This window comes from Peromyscus maniculatus, chromosome 15, assembly GCF_049852395.1.
Source record: "Peromyscus maniculatus bairdii isolate BWxNUB_F1_BW_parent chromosome 15, HU_Pman_BW_mat_3.1, whole genome shotgun sequence".
NCBI lineage: Eukaryota > Metazoa > Chordata > Mammalia > Rodentia > Cricetidae > Peromyscus > Peromyscus maniculatus.
In genome coordinates this window covers 3,911,882-3,933,443 of record NC_134866.1, presented here as the reverse complement: position 1 = coordinate 3,933,443, position 21,562 = coordinate 3,911,882, and the positions used below count along the sequence as shown (strand labels likewise).

Genomic DNA, 21,562 nt, shown 5'->3' with positions numbered 1-21,562 from the left:
TGAAGCAAACCATGAGGGTTCAATTTGAAACCTGCGCAACAAATACATTTGAGGGACGTGATAGGACAGGGCAAAGCTGCTTGTAAGGGGAGCACCCAAAGCAGCTGAATTCGAGGCAGGTCTCCCAGGCCCAGGCTTGCTATATATCCACCCCTACCCAAGAATTCACAGGTGCAATCAACAGTTACGGAAGCCAGGCAGCTCACCTTCTTGCAAACTGCAGTTGTAAAACTTGTTAAAGAAAACTTGAACCTTCATCTTCTGATATTTGTCTGAAGATAAATTCTGTCTTACTGTAATCATGTACACCTAGGCTGGACCATTATGCTACACACAATATGCACACACCCATCTCTAACAGTGGTGAGTCTACATTATCCCTACTTACCAATGTATGAATCTGTGGTGGGTTGAACAAGAACGGCCCCCACAGACTCATGTATTTGAATGCTTAGTCACCAGGGAGTGGCACTATTTGAGAATTAGAATGATTAGGAGGTGTGGCCTTGCTGGATATGGTTTTGTGAAGGAAGTGTGTCAGTAGGGGTGAGCTTGGCTCTTTAAAGCTCACACTAGGCCCAGCATCCCTTCCCCTGACTCCTCTCTGCTGACAGATCAGGATGTAGCTCTCAGCTCCTGCTCCAGCACCTGCCTGCATGCCACCAAGCTCCCTACCATGATGATGATAGAGACTAAGACAGAACCCAAGTCAAAACATCCTCTATTTCTCTACTAATCAACTGAAGGAAAATAATTTACAACAGAACCTCCAAACTTTCCATTTCTCAAACAGTCTGGCAGACCAAACCACAAAGCCACTCGGGACTACACTTCTTCTTAAGATCAAGAAGTGCACATTCGCTCTCCTCAGCCCCACAATGGTGGCAGTGACCTCATGTGGACATGCTCCAGTCTTTCAGAAGAGGTACTACAAGTAATTCAATTAGGAAGAAGCTACATTAAGCCTGGACACTGGCATCCTATTGGTAGGACAGTTACATTTCTGAGTTGTAACAAATATATACTTGAGGATAATGCCAAGTGTTTTTAAAATTAGTTTCTGTAGCTGAAGCCAAATCTCTGTATCTCAAAATATAACTGCAAGTTTTATCTACTTAAGGAGATGTTCTAGGATGGAGATGTGGCTCAGTGGCTCAGAGTAAGCACACTGCTCTTCCAGAGCTCCTAGTTCAGATCCCAGCACTTACAGCAGGTGGCCAGCATGGGTGCTGCACTCATGTGCACATACTGTTAGCATTTAGGCATCTGTACTGGCCTGCCCTTAGGGTCCTGAAAGAACTTCAGGACCCATCCTCAGCTGCAGCCACTAAGAGCAGCCCAGTATTTTGTGTTTTAAAAATGGTGGGAAGGAGTCCCACCATATAACAGGGCTCAGGAGGGAGGTTTATGGAGGGGAGAGAAGGAGCAGAGAAGGGGGCAGAGACTGGTCCCTGGAGATGACAGCGAAAGAAGAGAAAGAGAAAGTGATGGGAGGTGGGCAAAGCCTGCCTTTTATAAGGAAACACAGCAAATGTGCACAGGAGGCACTCTTAGTGGCTGCAGATGAGGTCTATCCTGTCAGGACCCTAAGGCAGGCCAGTACAGATGCCTGAATGCTAACACATACTCACAAACAGACACAAAATTAATAATTTTTAAGAAAAAGAATTTTTTATTTAAATTTTGATAGGAAACTTTTAGAAAACCAGACCACTTATCTATCATGAGAATACAAATGTAATTACCAAAAAGTTTCCATCATTTCTCTGAAGTGCTGGGAGATCACTGCTCTAATACTGAGCCCACCATCTGTTACTATTTCACTATCAACAGCTGGGACAACTATTTCTGGAAAGCATCTATATTCAATGGAAGATACTACTCCTAAAGTCCTGTTGTATTTTACATTTCAGCAGATAAATCAACTGTGGGAATTTCCAGTGACTTTTATTTCAATGTGAAATCTAGGCTCTAAAGTCACTCTGATACAGATTTTACAACAGAAGCTCAAATAACCTGTGATCCCACAAGCTCAGGTGCCACAACTAAATGGCCTCAGTACTGCAGACCATGGACCCGACCTCTGCAAGAACAGAATCTGCCCCAGGACTGAAAGAGCCCAGCTCTTTGCCAATCTCTACAGGTCTATGCATGCTTATTTTTTGGGTGGTGGTGGGGGGAATGCTATATCCTTTTGAGAGATTTAACCCATGGTGGGTATTACTAAAAGATGTGGCAGAACCAGCTTTTTTCCTACTGCTGAAAACATCTAACTGCGTTAACTACACTAAGGTGCTTGCTCAACCCTTGCTTAGCCAATAATGAGTCTAAACTAAGCACTGTCTTACAACCATAAAATTCCATTACTTGTCTGATTCATGGATGCAAGCATTACTGCTCTACAATAAGAGCAAGATCAATTTCCAAACCATTTCAATGATCTCGGTTATTTTTTGTATATTTAAAGGTACCAATCAGCAAGCAATACTGCATCCACAATGCATCCACTCACTTGATGTTACACCCCCTGTACAAGAGGAAAACCCACTCATCAAAAGCTGAAGACCATAATAGAATCAGAACAAGCAACAGAAACGAGAGATGCCAGGCTGCCTCACTTTAGGATCCCCCACCACACACCCATTGCTACAGCACTAAAAGGCCTATTGTCTGTGTTTGTGAAGGGCTCCCTTAAGTCAACAGACACTGCCTTTTGAAAGAGAATTATTAAAAAGGAGAGCCCTCCTATCTTTTGAGTTATTACACATGAGTCGGTGCTGATATCCAAAGGGAAAAACAAGTGAAGGATATCGTCGCATTTCTTCTGATATTCCGTCAGCAGGTTACTGCAACAGAGGAAAGAGAGGTTAGACTTCTGCGTCACTGGACAAGCACACCACAGAAAGCTGTGGCTCACATCGCTCTAGATGGCCTTTCTCCTTTGGTCCCAAAACCAAAAGCATGCTAGGCTGACATCACCTTGATTCCTAAACAACCCACAAGTATTAAGAGCTTTTAGTCTGAAACATGATACTATCAAAGAATACTGAAAAGAATTGAATCTTGTAATGTAGCATAAATAATGCGAGGAAATCTGACACCAGCATAGAGAACAGTTTGAGAGAGAAAGCAGCTTCTAAACTCTAACTTAGCAAAGATGATTTTCTACTAAAGCCTGTGTGAGCCCCTAAGCAAGGGGTTCAATGTTTCCGAACCCACTGGGTCCACTGCGGGGTTCCAAAATACCACCCACTTCAACCAGTTGGACAGACAGACTGGCACAAGTCTTCCAACATGCAGGTATACTTACTCTGTATTAATAATTTTCTGTTTCAAGGCAATTAATGCTTCAACATATTCATTTAAGTTCTGAAAGAAAAAAAGTTACAGTCAGCTATTTATGTTTCTATGGCATTTCATTACATGTCCTACAACATATAAATATAAGCAGGTGGTTCACAGTGCTCCATAGACAGAAACAGGCAACTCTCCTCATGTACTGCAGGACTCCTCTGCAGCCACGGCCCTTGCAGGGTTGCCTTTAAATTTTCTGACTACTGATGAACAAATGATAACTGCTAAGATACATTTGATTATGAAAGTTGCTACATTAAACCAACCTAAACATTCAAAAAAAAAAATCTTTTTTTTTTTTTGGTTTTTCGAGACAGGGTTTCTCTGTGTAGCCTTGCGCCTCTGGATCTCGCTCTGTAGACCAGGCTGGCCTCGAACTCACAAAGATCCGCCTGCCTCTGCCTCCCGAGTGCTGGGATTAAAGGCGTGCACCACCACTGCCCTTGGAAATTTAAGTCAAACGATATGCTACTTTGGGAAAGAGGTTCTGTTCTTTTTCCACAGGAAATGAGAGGCTCTGGATTCATTCTGGGGTAAGAAAAATCAGGTTTGATTGAGGAAAACCCCCTGAAAAATCTACAATGGGAACAGATGGCTCAGATGATCCAACATTTCAGAATGCCTCTGTTGCAGTTTCCTGAATTCTGCATCCAGAAAGGCTTCAAAGCTGCTGGCTGAGATGACCCAGCCTCCCAGACTACTCCAGCTAAGATTTAACCATTATCCTAAATCTTCTCTGGGTCTCCCAAAGATTACCAGTGCCCCCAATCAGTCTACAGAACTACACCCACATTCCCAAAAAAAATAGATTATGGATGTTGATCTTTGTTTAAGGGGTTAGTTACAAATTGTTATTGGTCATAGTCAAAAAAGGGCTAAACAAAAGTTAAGTTCAGAGTTAAGTTCAGAGATCTCTTTCTAAAAGGAGGGAATGTGATATAGAAATGATAGGGGAAGGAGGGGGGGGTTTGAATCTACTTTAATCCACAAAAACAACTGTTGACCTCAAAATATTTTACATTGGTATGGATATTATTGATACAAATTTAAAATTAATGTTGTTATACTATATGTATATTTCTACTCTTGTTTAAGATATTGTGCTTATGTAGCTCATTTAAAAATGTAATGCGTAATTTAAGAAATACAGATTAATAGTTATTCATCCATAATAGTCAAACTTAAGTCATGTTAAGTATGTTTTCAAGGTCATACACAGATACATTTAGATAGATGGTCTTTAAACACTTCAAAGACCTAAGAATATGACATTTAACATGTTTAATAACCTAAAAGGCTTTTCATGACAATGAGATACATCTATTCCTGGCAGCACAGATCTACTTCAGAGAAGATGATGAGCACTGAAGAACCTCCATATGGAGTTTGCTTTCTTTATGGCAAAAGCTAGCCATATGGACAAATAAACTGCCCTTTCCTCAATTGTTGACAGTTACTATCCAAACTGGACCAATAGGATATAAAAAAAGGGACTACCAAACTTTGCCAAGACAAGGTAGGACAGTCCTTCAAATTTTCCCGCTTCTGAGAAAAGTCTGTCAGATACTCCAGGCTTGTAGGTCAAAGATGGACGCCTCAATGTTACAGAGGAACTTTGGGTGACTGTCCAGGCAGTGAGATATCCCTGTTATTAGGTAACATTTCACCCTTCTAGGTCTTTGACGGAGTTGAAGACTAGATAGTCATAGTTTTGCTTAGTGATGACAAAAGATAAAAAGATACAAAACTTTAGACTCATCAAGATAAGATAGATAATTAAGTATTTACTCTAATTTTGCCAAATGCAAATGGACTGGATATTGTTTTTGTAATTCTTAGTAATTATTTTTGTTGTATATAGTTTTACTATATTAAAGATAAAACCTTCCTTTTTAATTAGACAAAAAGGTGGAAATGCTGTGGAACAATCCTTTTCTACACTGTGAATATGTATTACTCACTGGTTAATAAAAAGCTGACAGGCCAGTAGCTGGGCAGGAAGTTAGGTGGGAAAGCCAAATTGAGAATGCTGAGAAGAATAAGGGTGGAGTGAGGAGAGATGTCAGCCAGCCGCCCAGGAAGCAAGACATGCTAGATGACAGGTAAAGCCACGAGCCACATGGCAATACACAGATTTATAGAAATGGGTTAATTTAAGTTGTAAGAGCTAGTTAGTAACAAGCCTGAGCTATCAGCCGAGCATTTATAATTAATATAAGCCTCTGTGTAGTAATTCGGGAAGTGGCTGCTGGATATTTGTAACAGGCATTTGGGACAGGAAATGTTGGGACAGGAAACGTCTGTTTACACTTGCCATCTGTGAGAACTGCAATGTCCCTCCACACCAAGGTCAGAGGACAGTAACAAGTTACTGACTGATTACTACTTAGCAGAAACATAGAAACTTCCTGAAAAATACATCAAAATAACAAAAATTGAGATAACATGACAGAGAACAAATAGTGGGATCAAGACTAAGTTAAAAAGCCATTTTGTGAGGAACTGTATTACACTGCAGGGACCAACCCCAAGCTGGTTCCAAATCTTGTTAGGAAACTGAAGATCAAAGCATTATTAGTTATACTGCTCAGATGTTCCCAAGAACTAAAACACAGATTTTTTTCTTTTATTTGACTTAAATGCCAATTTTCCAATCAGTAAAATATTCAAGAGTAACAGCAGTCTTAAATACACTACAGTAGCTTTCCAGCATTTATGCAGACAAGTTCACACCAGGAACGATGCCCAGCCATCCTATCTCAAGAGTCAGACTCTAAGCAATCCAGAGGACTTGGAGAGGAACAGTAGTGTTTCCACTCAGAGTGCCTATATCTTTTTTGGCAGCTACATGTACATACCCAGGCTAGAACTGATTGAAAAATGCAGGTCCTCTGCAATCTCCATACAATTTAGCTTGTTATCACCTATCCCAGGAGGCTCAATGTCCCAGTACTCTTCTGAAGGACACTTGGTCCTGCTCAGTCATTCCTAACAGCAAGCAATGGATCTCCTTGCTTCGCCACAACTGTGATCTTGGATAGTCTTAAAGATATTTCCACTAGCATTATTTGTGTGTCTGTGCATGCATGTGTGTGGAGGTCAGAGGACAGCTTTGTGGAGCTGGCTCAATGGGTGGAGTCCAGGCTTGTGTAGAAAGCACCACTGCGAGCAGAGCCATCTCCCAAGCCTTCCCCACACCTCATCAATGCTGAAAGGTCTTCTCAGTCACTTCTGGGCATTCTTTCTTTTTCCTTAACAGCCTGACACTTGCTTAGTGCTGCTGATACACTGTGAGCTACAGTATTTGATAGGTAGTAGCCTCTCATCACATATGCACTTACATATGTATGCCTGCTAAATAACCATTCAAGGACACTCATGCAGCAACCAGAACTGTCTAAATACTGACACAACTGAGTATGTCTGAGTACATGCTAAGGCTCTGTTTCCAGAAACAAACTTAGCAGGGTCCTTCTCATATGAAAATGAGAATTATTTTATGCTACCTAGCACTTACATACTTTTTTCATATTTATGTCTATAACTCTGCAGCACGAATCTTAAAAGGTCTTATTAATAAAAATCAAACCCAGAGCCAGGTATTGGAGTGAATGCTGTGCTGAATAATCAAAGAAACAGAACAAGCCACAGCCACCTCACCTTGCCAATTCCTCAGCTGATCCTGTTTCCTCAGACTGGAAGCCTCTGAGTCCTCACCCAACTGGATCTCAGCTGAGGTGTTGCTAGAAGCCTAAAAGCTTAACCAGCTCTAGTTCCTGGTTTTCATGACTTATATACCTTTCTGCTTCCTGCCATCACTTCCTGGGATTTAAGGCGTGTCTCTCCATGCCTGTTTCCAGTGTGGCTTTGAACTCACAGCAATCCGGATGGATCTCTGCCTTCAGAATGCCAGGACTAAAGGTGTGTGTGCCACCATTTTCTGGCCTCTGTATCTAGTGGCTGTTCTGTTCTCTGACCCCAGATAAATTTATTAGGGTACACAATATTTTGGGGAACACAATAACTCTCCTAGGATTTATTCTTACACATGCAGCCTCCCAAAATTTAAGTCAAAAGGGAAAAGATGAACTCTTCAGCAACAGCAGCACATTCAGCTGCCTTAAACACTTAAACCTTTCATTATACACTACCTACTTTCTACAGGGGCTACAGTTGTACGTAGTGGCTTACCACTATCAAGGTGACCCCTGAACACTGTCAAAGCACAAGAAAGCACACAAAGCTTGACACATCCACAGCACTGACATTTCACATTTCTACAGGCACCAACCACCATGTGTTGAGCACCGACACAATGACCTGATGCAGTAGGAACACATAAGAAGTCAAAGCTCTAACACAAGCCAACCTGGCTCACCAACTCCACGCAGGCACGTGCATTATCAGGAGGGCGTTAGCTCAGATGAGGAGTACGGACCACCTTCGTGGCATTAGGAGAATGCCATTTAAGATGGCAAAGACTAACCTCTCCCCTCCACTCCAAACTCAAATAGATGTCCTGCAGGGATATAAGGGGCATGTTTCCATCTCTAACCTTAGCTGACTACCTCTATGTAAGAGGCCTTCTTAGATGCTTTCCTAAACCCAGGTCATTTTCTATCACCTGCATAGATGCCATTTTTGCTGTGTCTCTTGCATTTCTCAAGCGGGTCTTAGATGTGTGAAGGAATGTAACCAATTTGTATTTGTTGACTGCAACAACTTGTTCATTTCACAATGCCACTTACGAACAGATGCAAAAGTTTGCACAACAGAATGCACAAAGTACACTCAACAGTGTCTGCAGTAGACAGTCTGTGTGCCTGACTGCACCATCAGAGGTCCCATGCTGCTGCCCTTCTGCTACTCTGCTTGTTTCCTTTGCCCTGGTCTTCCTGAAGTGATGTTTTACAACAGGCATGGCCACAGTCATGCACTGAGACTTCTATCCATACTGAAAGTGCCTCTCGTGAGATACACTTAGCATTTATTTAAGTATTCCCTAGTTACCTGTAGTGGATTTCAACAATACTTCTACTGCTGAAGCAGCCTTAATTCCAGAGATTGCAACACCACATTTGGTTCAAACCCCTATCCCACCTTAGCTGCCGTCACTCTACTGAGTGTCACTGTTTTCTGCTCTATGTCCAGCATTCCTAACAACGTTAGAAATTACTCCAAAACCTGTCACTCTTTTCCATTAGACCCACTTGAGCTGTGAAGAGCAGTCTGCTTAGTGTCAATGGCTGAGCGTTGTCCTCTCCTCGACAGTATGCTCAAGTTCTCTAGGCTAACCTCCCCACCACTATCCTACCACAGAATAAACTTGCCTAGGAAGCTCTCTGCAGATGTGATCAGGTTAAAATAGATCAGAAACATTAGTGAGCTCTAACTCAGACTAACTGGGTCAGGAAGAAGGAACAGCTGGTGTTTGCACTGCTTTGTTGAAAGCACCTAAAATCACACAGGAACCACTGTCTGCACACAACCATGTGGGAACCATGTCTGTCTCCACACAACCATGTGGTAACCATGTCTGCACACAACCATATGGGAACCATGTCTGTCTGCACACAACCATGTGGGAACCATGTCTGTCTGCACACAACCATGTGGGAACCATGTCTGCACACAACCATGTGAGAACCATGTCTGTCTGCACACAACCATGTGGGAACCATGTCTGTCTGCACACAACCATGTGGGAACCATGTCTGTCTGCACACAACCATGTGGGAACCATGTCTGTCTGCACACAACCATGTGGGAACCATGTCTGTCTGCACACAACCATGTGGGAACCATGTCTGTCTGCACACAACCATATGGGAACCATGTCTGTCTGCACACAACCATGTGAGAACCATGTCTGCACACAACCATATGGGAACCATGTCTGTCTGCACACAACCATGTGGGAACCATGTCTGCACACAACCATGTGAGAACCATGTCTGTCTGCACACCACCATGTGAGAACCATGTCTCCACACAACCATGTGGGAACCATGTCTGTCTGCACACAACCATGTGAGAACCATGTCTGTCTGCACACAACCATGTGGGAACCATGTCTGTCTGCACACAACCATGTGGGAACCATGTCTGTCTGCACACAACCATGTGAGAACCATGTCTGTCTGCACACCACCATGTGAGAACCATGTCTCCACACAACCATGTGGGAACCATGTCTGCACACAACCATGTGAGAACCATGTCTCCACACAACACAACCACTGTCTCTACACAGAGCACAAACCAACCGGGTTGAAACATAAACCGAAACAAGAACACAGAGTGCAAGCTGTGTGTCAGCTCAGAGTCAGAGTCTCAGCAGGCTGCTCTATGCTGTGTCTTCTGGAGGTGAAGGAGAATGCAGCTCAAGCAGGAACCAGCCCCAAGCTTTCTGTCAAGCCTTGGGGGCCAGCCCCAGCTTCCCACACTGTGAGGGAAGTAAGTGCTCCTCTGCCATCTAGCAAAAAGTCTGTCTTCCCAAGGTGTCTACTCGACACACACACATGCTCCAGTGCTGACCATGATGACCTAAGGGGAAGATGGCCATGTGTCACCCCAGTCCTCTATCTTCCAGGGAGGACAGAGGTGATCCAAGTGCTGGTGCCGGTCATTCCTCCGTCAGTAAAGGACTCAGCCATACTGCCACACACCAGTCCAGAAGGCCCTGCCTCCTCAGTCTGCAGCCAGCATACTCCACCCCCAGGCTCTTCATGAACCACCAGAGTCCCAAACCTACGCTACAATGAATGGAAAGAGAGAAACCAGAGCCAGACCTGAAGTAAACACAAGTGGACAAGAAAACCTCAACAGCACTAGCACAGTGCCATAACCGATGGCACACTGGAGAAGCCATGTGGCAGTTACAGGGACACCGAGAGCACTCGGAGCGTCAGGTACTGGGACACCTAAAACAGAAAGGTCAGCCGGTGCTGCTGAGGATGTAGGATACTGGCCCCCAATCACTCTCGGCTGATGGGTGGGACATTAAGCAGTTGCCACAGGACTAAGCATCGCACTCCCGGGCACACACTCGGGCAGACAACATATGCCATGGCAAGTTCACAGTAACAGTGAGAGCAGCGCTGCTCACACTACAAACAGAAACATAAGCTCCAGGCCCATTACAGGATGGATGGTTGAGCCACCCAGTCCCGACCATGAACAACCATCGGTGATACAACTACCACACGAACCTTAGAACACCGTGTGAGCTGCAACACCCACAGCAGACGCTGTGTACTAACTCCAGTCATGTACACTGTCCATACCAAGCAAACCCGTAGCTGAGGACTTGGCAGGCAACACAGGGAGGGAGGGGGCTGGGATGACTGCTGGCTGGGCTTCCTTGAGGGCAGGCGGGAATGTTTCAGGAGGCGGCTGTGGGTAATCACTCAACTGCTCGATGTCACTGACTAATTGTACACATCAAAAGATTACATTTTACACTAGTTAAGTTATAGCTAAATTATAACCAGGAGAACATAATTACAGACTCAAAAGTTCTGACCACAGAATTCAACAAAAGGTCCCAGAAAAGAAAGCAGATACAGAGATGGGAGAGAGAAACAGACACCAAATATTGGTGTCAGAGGAAACAGTCCCACTGGCCCAGTGACAAATGCTCTGGACAAAGCCCATGGAAAGACAGACAGACGTGGGAGACAGTGTTCCATTATGTAAGGGAAAGTGCTCCTCCAACATCCAGCAGGAAGCCTGTGGATCCCAACAGAATGCCACCCTTGGAACAGAGTTATGATTTTAGAGTGGTGGAGACAGGGTAAAGACCTTCTAAGCACCTGAAGCTGGAAGGGCTTCACTAGAGACCAGGGCCCTACACAGGGATACTTCCCATCTTGGAAAAAAAATTCAAACTTCTGTATAAGAGATATTTTCAAATTTGCCAAGTCTCTGCAAACTTCTGTCCTAGGACATCCTTGCTCAGAGAGGTACCAAAAGATGTGAGCAGGTCTGCCAAGAGCATGAACCCCAGAGTGAGGATGATGGAGAACACAAGTGTAGGTGGAAACAAGCCCTGGACCAGCAGGAGGGGCGGTGGTAGGCTCTGGAGGAACAAAAGCATTAAAGGTTGGCTTCTCAGACAGTAAGTACATCACCTACAGCCCGGGAGAGTCCGGAAGCTGTAGCTCCTCCTACCTTGGACTTAGGTGTGGGGACTGCAGGTATGTGCCACTATGCCAGGCTGCACTGAGGTGCATTTAGGCAAAGCTGGCAACAGGAAACGGCATTCGTCATCACTCCACAACAGAAATGCTTCTCTTTTTCTCATTTTCCTTCTAGTTCTTTGCTACTCCATCTGGAATCTTTCCTGCCTTGCTTCCAGGTGCCACACTATAATGTCAGGTACTATGCCAGAGACAGCAAGCAAACCCTAGCTCCACACTCATGTGCATCTGCACCACTGATCCTCACCCCTCTCTTACTGAGTGATGGGGCAAAGCTTCTTGCCATCCACCTTGCTCAGCTCTATGCTTCAGGCAGGGAAACTGAAAAGCCTCAGTTAACAGGAGACAAGGCAGCAGGGTCAGCCACGTTAAGTGTTCGGTCCACTGCAATCTCCAACATACAGTAAGCATCACATTTGGGATGAAAGGAGAAAATATTGTTATTCATCTTCAAGGTCAACTTGATTCGATTTGGACTAGCTGGGAGACACACTACAGAGTGTCTGTGAGGGCGGAAGGCCTGTTCTGAATGTGAGCAGTGCCGCCCCAGGGGCTAAGGCCCCACATGGAATGACAAGGATCAAGCTGGCTGAGCACTAGCACTCACCGCCAGCTTCCTCCCTGCTAGCGCGGTGTGAGCACATGCCTCATACTCCTGTTGCCATGGTTCCCCATGGACTGTATCCCCTCCAACCATGACCAAAACAAATGCTCCTTAGACTGGTTTGCTAAGTGTTTTGTCATAACAACAAGAAAACCTAAAACTAAAGCCCAATCACTAAACAGAGCATGTGGTCAAACAACCTTTTCACAGGAGTCCCCTAAGACAGAAAACACAGATAGTTACATTACAATTCCTAACAGTAGCAAAATTATAAAGTAGCAGTAAAATATTTTAGGGGGGGGGGGTCGGCACAGCATGAGGACAAGGGTCACAGCATTAGGAAGGTTGAGAGCCACTGCCTGAGAGGGAAAGGAGAACCTTCCAAATTATCTGTTCCAACCCCTTCTGCACTACTCCCAAGGCCTGTGGGCATGTCACTGTGAAGAGTCAGACATCCAGACACCACCCACCAGTTTATACTGCAATGTTCCTAACTGAACTTTTTTTTTTCTCCTTGTCAAATCTGGGTTCATTTATGTTGTTTGGAACTGAACTCTCTGAATAGTAAGATTAACAGAGTATGATGGGTTCAGGGCCCTTTGGGTCCTTCTGACCCACAAGTCCTGTGTGCAGGTGGGATCCACTGCTCAAGGTAGGGGTGCTCTTTGCAAAGGGAGGAGGGTGCTCTCTGCAGGTTTCCCTGATAGATCTCTCCAAATTCATGTTTTCTGCTCCTGGAGCTTCCACATGTGGAGGATCCTGTAGTGAAATACCTCTGACCAGTTTCCTGCTCTGGGAGTATCTGTAGCTTCAATAAGTAGACCAATTCTAACGCAAAAGTGCAGAGTCCCAAATGCTCAAAATGGGGGGCGGGGGGTGAGGGTGGGTGGTAACTTCCAACAATCAATAAACCTAAAACTATGCAATGCAGAGCCTGCCTAATTTACACAGTATCATCAGATTCTGGCCCCACATTGGTTTTTGTGGCTGCTGAGGTTCTAGAAGACGTAGATGCTGGGCTACAGATCAGTAACAAACTCCTACAATCCAAAGGTCAAGAGTCACCTCTGAAGCTATCAGGAGATACTTACGATGTCAGGAAGCATGGCTGCCTTTGGATACATTTCTGAGGGAGTAGGGTAAAAAGGCAACTGTTTCTTCCATTCTAAAGGAAACAAGGGTCAAACAGACATGAGGACGTTCTGCAAGCAAGGGCTGTTCAGTTCAGAACAGGAACCTGCTACCATAAGGCTCCAAGGCAGACTGAAGGACCAGCACTGCAGTTGGTGCCACTGTGAGAAGACTATGTGGACCTCTTCCATAGGATCCAGAAGTACCAGTGGTTTAAAACTATTAAGGCTTCTCTCCTGCACAAGTTTAAGCTACATACAGCAAGCAATGTCCAGTCATCTCTCTCCTCCCAACAGGCCAGTGACCCACTTCCTGTTTAAGTCTCCGTATCTCTTTCCACCCCTCCCCATTCCATGCTTTCTTCTTCAAGAGCCCAGCCCCAGCAGCCAGATTCTCTTAAGATACTAGTGGTTTTCAAAGCTTAAGTGACTCAAAGGACTACCTAACCCCTTCCCATGAAAAGATTCTTACTATGAACTGAGCACCCATAGAAACCCAGGAACTGGCTTCCACTTCCTTAGAAGTGCATTAGGACATTTCAGACACTTTGCAAACATCTGAAAATGGCTAAAACTCCCCAGTCTAATGTCATTTTAAAGCTGTAGCCCCACATTTCCAACAGCCTTTCTTTCCTCAGCTGGCTTCCTTTCTTCCTTCCATCACGGTTCACAGTTATTCAAAGACTGAAATCTTAGTACCTTTCACTTCTGGACACAAGACCCAACCTAACAGGCTTCACCCTATCTTGCTTCTCACACGCAAGAGCCTTTTCTTGTTATCATTTCCTAGAGCTTCGATGAACTCTGTGCTGTAATACTCTCACTAGGTCACATTATTGAGATAATTTACCCTTAGCCAAACCCAGCTTCTATTCATCAACTCATCCATCCTCTGCCCTCCACGTGCACTACATACTTCCATCCTGGCCAACACACTTTGTCTTGGAGGTGTTAATAGACAAAGCTTCCATCTCTCAACACATACAGGAAATGAGCAAAGAGCCTCGCTGCAATGCTCTATGTCCGCTGGAGACCCATCTTCCCTGACTCACTTTGGAAATTAAATAAGTGTTCCAGAGACAGAACTCACAGCAGTCTCTGGAACACTATTGCCCTGAAAAGCCTTTTCAAAAGCTACATTCCTATCCTTAGGAGCACAGCCATGGATTCTTTTACTCTTGTCTATGGCTGCTTTCACACCTCAATGGCAACTGAGAAGGTGTGAACAAGTCCCAAAAGCCCAATAATTTATGATCTTGCCCCTTAAGGAAAAAAGTTTACAGACCAGGCCTATAGAGATCTAAGGGAACCCCTCCTCTAATTGCTGTTATGGAAACCAAGAGTGGAAGTGTGTCTTAGAGAGGGGAAAGGGGGCGCCCCCTTGGGCAGCGGAAACAGTAGCTTCTAGGCCATAGATTAGAATGCTTCCTACAGTAAGGATGGTAAGATTAAGACTTGGGAATCAAGAGAACCAGTAAATGGATGCAGGCTGTCAGAGAAGGAAGGCACCAGGTTGGTCTTAAGCAACCTGAAGGTCTCAATGCCTCTGCTGATTCAACAGGACAGAGACTCCTGGTGGGCAGTGTGTGGAGGCCGCTCTCAGGAGGGCAGAGAAGCACAGTTCACACAGCTGTTCTGTGCAAAAACCTCCAGTGACTCAAAGAAGCCCAAGTCCATACACTGGTGTGTGAGGCTCACACAACCAGGGCTCTTCTTGCTGACATGACCCCTGCAAACCCTAAACCCTCAGTCTCACTGGCTTTCACGCTTAGTTTGGGTTTTTATTGCTCTGAGAAAACACCAGGACCATGGCAGCTCTTATAAAGAAAACATTTAATTGAGAGGGCTCAATTACAGTTTCAGAGGTTCAGTCCGTTATCATCATGACAGGGAGCATGGCAGTGTGCAGGCAGACATGGTGCTGGAGCTGAGACTGCTACATCTTGCAGGCAACAGGAAGTCAACTGACCACCACACGGAGGGAAGCTTGAGCAAAAGACTTCAAAGCCCGCCCCCACAGTGACACACTTCCAACAGAAGGTGTGGCCAAATTGAAGATGTGCCCTCCAGCCTCAAAATCTGGCCACACCTCCTAATAGTGCCACTCCCTATGAGCTTATGGGGGCCAAATACACTCAAACTACCACACTTGCTCTTCCTAAGCACACTGGGAAAGCACCTACTCCAGGCCTTGAGGCATCCACTAGGATGTCTGTCTCCAAAGAAATCAACAGAACTCATTTTCTTGTTCAAATATGATTTTCCCAGAGACCACAAATCCCAGCAACTACCATCCTGGTCCTTGCATACTCTTCCCTCCTATTTTTAACTCTATTTGTATCTACATATTAATTCTAATATAATTTTCCTCTGCTTCTTACGTTGCAATAAAACAGCAGGGGATGCAAAAAAATTCTTTGAGTGAATGAACAGGCTCAAAAAACAAATATGGTCTATTAAAGATACAGGAGCAAGCCAGTGAGAATCTTGAGATGGGAGCAGAGGACTCTAAGATGCCCTCACAATGTGGGCTAGCTACAAAATGGCTTGATTCATTCATTTTCTTTATACAAGAGTGCCAGCATATGCCCCCATCTCCTATTCCCAGAACAACTGGAATATATAAATCTGCGCAAAGACACTGCACTGTACAATAAAAGCAGGCTTCTATGGATGGCTACGTAGTCTGCATCTCTTCTGACCTCGTCTCACCAACCACGAGGCTTCCACAGGCTTTGCTCATCAAACATGCACAGCTCTTTCTCATCACAGAAACCGTCCCACCTGTTAAAAACGATCTCCAAAGCTGCTTTTTCAACATCCACATCTGCCACGGCCTCAAAAACACCAACTTGGACATCCTGACATCGTCCATTATTTTCTTCCCAACATCTAAAATCCTGTCAAGTGGTACTTGCCTACGTTCATCTTACTCGTGTCCACCTGGTTCACCAGATGTGAACGGTGTCTAGAACACGAGGCAGAAAGGGGATGAGGAGGTGAACTGGGACAATTTCCACTACATCAGTGAACCCCACAGCTCATCTGCGGCCGTTACTGAGAACAGAGCATGCCACTGCAACAAACTACCACGACGCGCACATCTTAATGGAATATTTTAATCAGACAACTAACGACGTTATTTAACCCAAGCTACGCTGGATGGTACTTTGATAGATAGGTGTAAAATGCAATGCAGCTCCCGAATCGTGAAGTCTCGTGACCTGGGCACGCAACATAAAACATAAAAGCCTGGCCTTCAAGTAACAAATGACTAGGAATGCGAGAAGAGGCCTTCACCCCAGAAAGGATGATTCCCTCTGCACTTAGGGTCGCCCACCCACCCAGCTCAGCCCTGCAAACCCCGAATCTGGGCAGAGGAGGACGGGGCCCTGCAGGGCGCATTCATTCGCCTGCCACCAGCATCGCACCCGGTGAACCCGCTCTGGAGCCCGTGACTAAACAAAGCACAGGGCACCCGCTCCCAGGGCAGCGCCCAGGGGGTGGGCCGGGGATCGTCGTTACCTGCTGCAGGGAGGCGCAACCCTGACACCGCGCGAGGTCGGCCGGCCCGGGCGCCGCCGGGTGCGTTTCGCCGGGCATCATGGTGCTGCGGCCGGGCCTGCAGGGCGCGCGCTCACGGGCCCGCTGCCTCGGCCCTGCCCCGCCGCCCCGGCCACCTCCAGCCTGGCCGCTTCCCGCCGGGCGCGGGCAGGTCCATGCGTGCTCAGAGGTCCCCGTGGAGGCGGCCTAGGGCTCCGACCAGCGTAGCAGCCCGGAGCGCTGGGGAGCGGCGTAGCCCGGAGGGGCCCAGGCGCGACGACAGCACACCAGGTCCCCGCCCCACCCGGGCCCGCCCCCTCCCTGGGCTGTCCGAGGCGCCGCCTGAGCAGAAAGTCGGCGCGGGGCGTGGGTGGGGGGCGCCAAGGACAAAGCCCTAGGGCGGCGCGTCCTTGAGAGCGCGGAGCAAGAGCTAGGTCCTGCCTCGGGGGCTTGTCAGTCCTCTCCGGCCCGCCCGCCGCATTGCAGGCTCTGCGTAGACACCTACGTCCCTTCCGCCTCTAAGGGGCGGGGTCTGTGATGCCATTCGGACGCAGCCTTCCGTAGGAGGACCCTAGCCTAGGGCAGGAAAGTGCAACAGTTACCTCCAGAGCCGCAATGCTCTCCCGCTGGGCTTGCACCGGGGGTGTGCGGGGGACGGAGGAAGGGCTGCAATTCCCGGAGTGTCTCGCGGCCGGCGGGGACGGAGAGCCTCCTGGGCTAACCTCCAAGCCCCGAGCTCCCAGGACATGAGCCCTGCAACTCGTCTGTGGGTCCTGTCTGCGCACAGCCAACCCCCGCAACCTCTCTGAGCGGTTTCCCCAGACACCGTAGTGCTAATGCTGGAGAGGTGGAAAGGGAGAAATTCTCATTAGGCTTTAAAGGCGGCTTGAACTCAGGACGTTGTATCCACCGCCCTCAGAAGCGTTCTTTGTTGCCATTAAGTATCTCCTTGGAGGAGTCTGGCCGCTGCTCATCGGCTGGTTACAAAGTCGCAATTTCTGAGGTTTCCACAATAGTGTTGCAGGTATTAAGTGGGCACCCAGACCCGGCGGTCCTCTCTTAACTCTCGAGATGGAAAGTGCCATCGATAACACTCAAGCCTCTCACACCCTGTCCCTTTTTCAAGCCACTTTCTTTGACGTTGAAGGACCAGATGGATACCCAGAATTGTTTGCACCCAAGCACGACAGGCCCATGATCTGACACACTGTGCACAGTCTGTATAGAAGCTCCAGGTCTCCTCAGAGGCTGCTGGACAAAGTGCATAAGAGGAACACAGAGCCAGTCCCCGGTAACTAACAAGCTAGGCTTGGCCACCCATCCACCACATGTCAAATTAAAGGACACAATAGTGAAAGGCAGAAAAAGATGTACCCAGCGTGGTCACATTAGGAAGAAAAAGAGATCCACTAACTACCCCCAGCCGTCATTTTCAGAATCATGGCATGGGTTTAGGTTTAAGTAGAAAGCATGGGGTACCACATACCCAGGCAGCTCTGGTCAGGGTGTGGTCCTGCCTAACATATGATCGCGTTGATTCCAGCTTCTGCTGCAAGGTGATCTGCCAACTGTCAAAGCTGAGGAAATTTTCTCTAGATATAGGTAGGCTCCCCTTCTGGTCCGACCTCAGCTTTAGCCATTTTCTTCTTCTATCGCGGGATTCCTGTGAACGGTCTGACATTGGAGATGAGGCTAGGGACACTGGTGCCTCTCGCGAATACGGTCTTTCTGGAGCCCTTAGAGCCGGGGGAGTGAGTCAATGCAGGAGGGAGCGGTGTGCCTTGTGAAGCACACCATGCCATCCATTAGAGACAAGGAAAATGGATATGGACCCTGGCAACCATCTAGTTCTCGCTCCTGATGTATGCAGATTTCTCTTCACCATAATTTTATTTCCCAATTGGGTGGGTTTGTTTTTATTTATTTTATTGCAAATTGCCTTAGCAGAGAAGAAGATATCAGCATCCTCTCGCTCTACTGCATTCTGGGAAAACAGCGCACCATGAGTGGGTCTGTCCTGAGAAGCCAAATGCTGCCCTCCTGCCACAGCTCATTTCCTGTGCTTGCCTTTTTCCTGAAACACTCTGCTGTCTAAGTAGGTGTGTGGAGGTCCCACTTGGCCTTCCAGGCCCCCCATTATATTTCTTTGGTCCTAAGTTAACACCCAAAGTTTCCCTGATTGCTTCTTAGTTTCAACAAGTTTTTCAAAGACCAAATTTTGAATTGTGTGGTGATTTTTTTTTTAACTACAGGATTCACTATGTAGAAACCAAGTATTTGTCATTCACTGGTGGTTCTATCCATCTTGGAAGACAGATGAATACATTTTGCTATAGTTTGTCCCATCCCAAACACGTGCTGTTGTTTAATTACCTCGGCATACTATTAAGAGAATAGGAATTTACACCACTAGGTGAGCGTTTAGAGGTAGAAACTCGGAGAGACCAGTAGAATTGGAGAGGAGCCCCTTGATGGGGTACCATAGCTTTTGAAGAAGAGGGGGTGACCAGAGAAGAGACACAGGTGTTCCGTACCTTACAAGGCCCTGCCTCAGGGCGTCCCCAGGCCCCTTAAGGCTGGCCAGGTGTTCTCCCTTAGCTGCTGAGTCAGTGAAACCAAATGAATCCTTTAAGTCACCCAGTGTGTGGCCTTTCATTAGCAACCACAAACAGACCTGGAATAGTTCCTACCAAGTTTGGAGGGGATTTCTGGTAGCAAGTACCTGACAATGTAGGAGTGACTTTACAATTGAGTGATAGCTTGAGACAGAAAGGAATTTGGAGGAACAGACCCTAGTAAGTTTTAAGTTCAACCTTCCTAATGCAGCAAACTTTTAATGCAGTTGTTTCTCATGTTGTGGTGACACCCAAGCATAAATTAATTTTTGTTGCTACTTCAAAACTGTTATAAATTATAATGTAAAAATCTGATATGCAGGGTATCCGATATGCGACCCCTGTGAAAGCGTCCTTCGACCTCCCCCCAAGGGGGTTGTGACCCACATGTTGAGAACTGCTATTCTAAGGGGTCTGCAAGAAGATGAGAAGAGGAAATGACTCTCAGGTAAAAAGGATTCCTACTGGGAATCAGAGGAAAGGTCGTCCTCACCCTTGTTACAACATCACCCTTGTTACAACATCACAACGAAGTAACTTGGTGATAGGACCTACATCCTGAGGCTTGTGGAAGGCTGGACTGGAAAGTGATTCGCTAGGTTATTTGCCCGAGATTTCAAAACAAAGCATTCAAGCTGTGCCGTGGGTCATATTGGCTACTGTTAGTTAGAGTCAACCTGAGATTGTTGAGCAAAAGTCATGACAGAATAGGAAAGTGTTGACCCACTGGAATACCTGCAGCCTGGCAGGAAATGAGTGAAAAGGTTACAAGCTGAGGGTGCACACGTGGTCGAAGAGGCCAGCAACCACAGGGAGTGGTCAGGCTGAGGAGCTGCCGTGGCCTGAGACTCTTGGCCTCACTGCCCAGGGCATCTTGGATTCATCTTCCTGAATTCAGCAGCAAAGCAACTCACAGAAGCTGCAACCAGGGTTAAGACTTCGGTGTTTAGATTAAGAGACTTGAAGACGTGCCTAAGAATAGATATGGCCACCAGAGTGGAGCCCCTGAGATGACCATTTGTGGCTTTGGAAGGAGACAGACACCTGCTTCCTCTCTGTGATACCACACACTGACACCCTTGAGACTGCAAGAGGGCCTTCACCTGGCCTTAGATTTACAGAACCATTAACAGGGCAAACCTCTTTATAAATCTTACCCAGGTGTGGATATATGGTATTAGTAACAGAAAACAGCCCAAGACATATCTCGGCCTACTCATAAGAAACAGCAACACTTCATAAGGCATATCTCCTAGGCTGGGAACATGGCGTGAGTTCTGATACCCAATGTGGTAGTTTGAATGTGTTTGGCCACCATAAGCTCATAGGGAGTGTCATTATTAGGAGGTGTGGCCTTGTTAGAGGAGGCTGATTGACACAGGCCTTTAGTCCAGAACTTGAAGCTGGAGGGCACACCTTCAATTTGGCCACACCTTCTGTTGGAAGTGTGCCACTATGGGGGTGGGCTTTGAAGTCTTTTGCTCAAGCTTCACTCGGTGTGGTGGTTAGTTGATTTCCTGTTGCCTGCAAGATGTAGCAGTCTCAGCTCCAGCACCACGTCTGCCTGCATGCTGGCATGCTCCCTGCCATGATGAGATAATTGACTGAACCTCTGAACTGTAATTGAGCCCCCTCAATTAAATGTTTTCTTTGTAAGAGCTGCCATGACCGTGGTGTCTCTTCACAGCAATAGTAACCCCTGACTAAGACACCCAGTGTCCAGATGATAAGTAAGACGCAGCATTCATTGGCACAGAAGAGACTAAAGGGTTCCTTGGCATGCTGGCAGCTAAGCTAGTGGGATACAGAAACTTCAGGTCCAGTGAGAGACTCAGAGGTGAAGCTGGAGAGAACTGGAGGAAGAGACCTAAACTCTGTCCTTAACACATGGGTCCTTACACACGTGCATGTGTACCCCCTCACACACACAGGTACATAGACTCATGCATACATGTGATTGCATGCACACACTCATTCCCGGGGAGGGGAGGGGAGGGGAGGGGAGGAGAGGAGAGAAGAGAAGAGAGCTAGCATATTTCCTTTCAAGAACCTTCAAGAACTATGTTTTTCTCATGGAGTGTCCTTGGCCCTGGTGGAACTCATACCTGAATTCCA

The 21,562-nt window shown here is 46.5% G+C and overlaps 1 protein-coding gene across 2 annotated transcripts in view; it reads right to left on the bottom strand.

The window, feature by feature from the left end:
* The window catches only part of Ice1 (interactor of little elongation complex ELL subunit 1), a 56,933-nt gene extending 39,812 nt beyond the window's left edge, over positions 1-17,121 (bottom strand). Inside the window, exons 1-4 of one of the 2 annotated variants that reach the window (XM_006987785.4) lie at positions 16,815-17,121; positions 3,311-3,369; positions 2,812-2,846; positions 207-225 (exon numbers count right to left, since the gene is read on the bottom strand). In XM_006987785.4, the coding sequence (XP_006987847.3) occupies positions 207-225; positions 2,812-2,846; positions 3,311-3,369; positions 16,815-16,895 (194 nt within the window). In that variant the 5' untranslated portion in view covers positions 16,896-17,121. The other variant, XM_042261346.2, reaches the window with a different exon arrangement.
* Between the last annotated feature and the right edge of the window lie 4,441 nt (positions 17,122-21,562).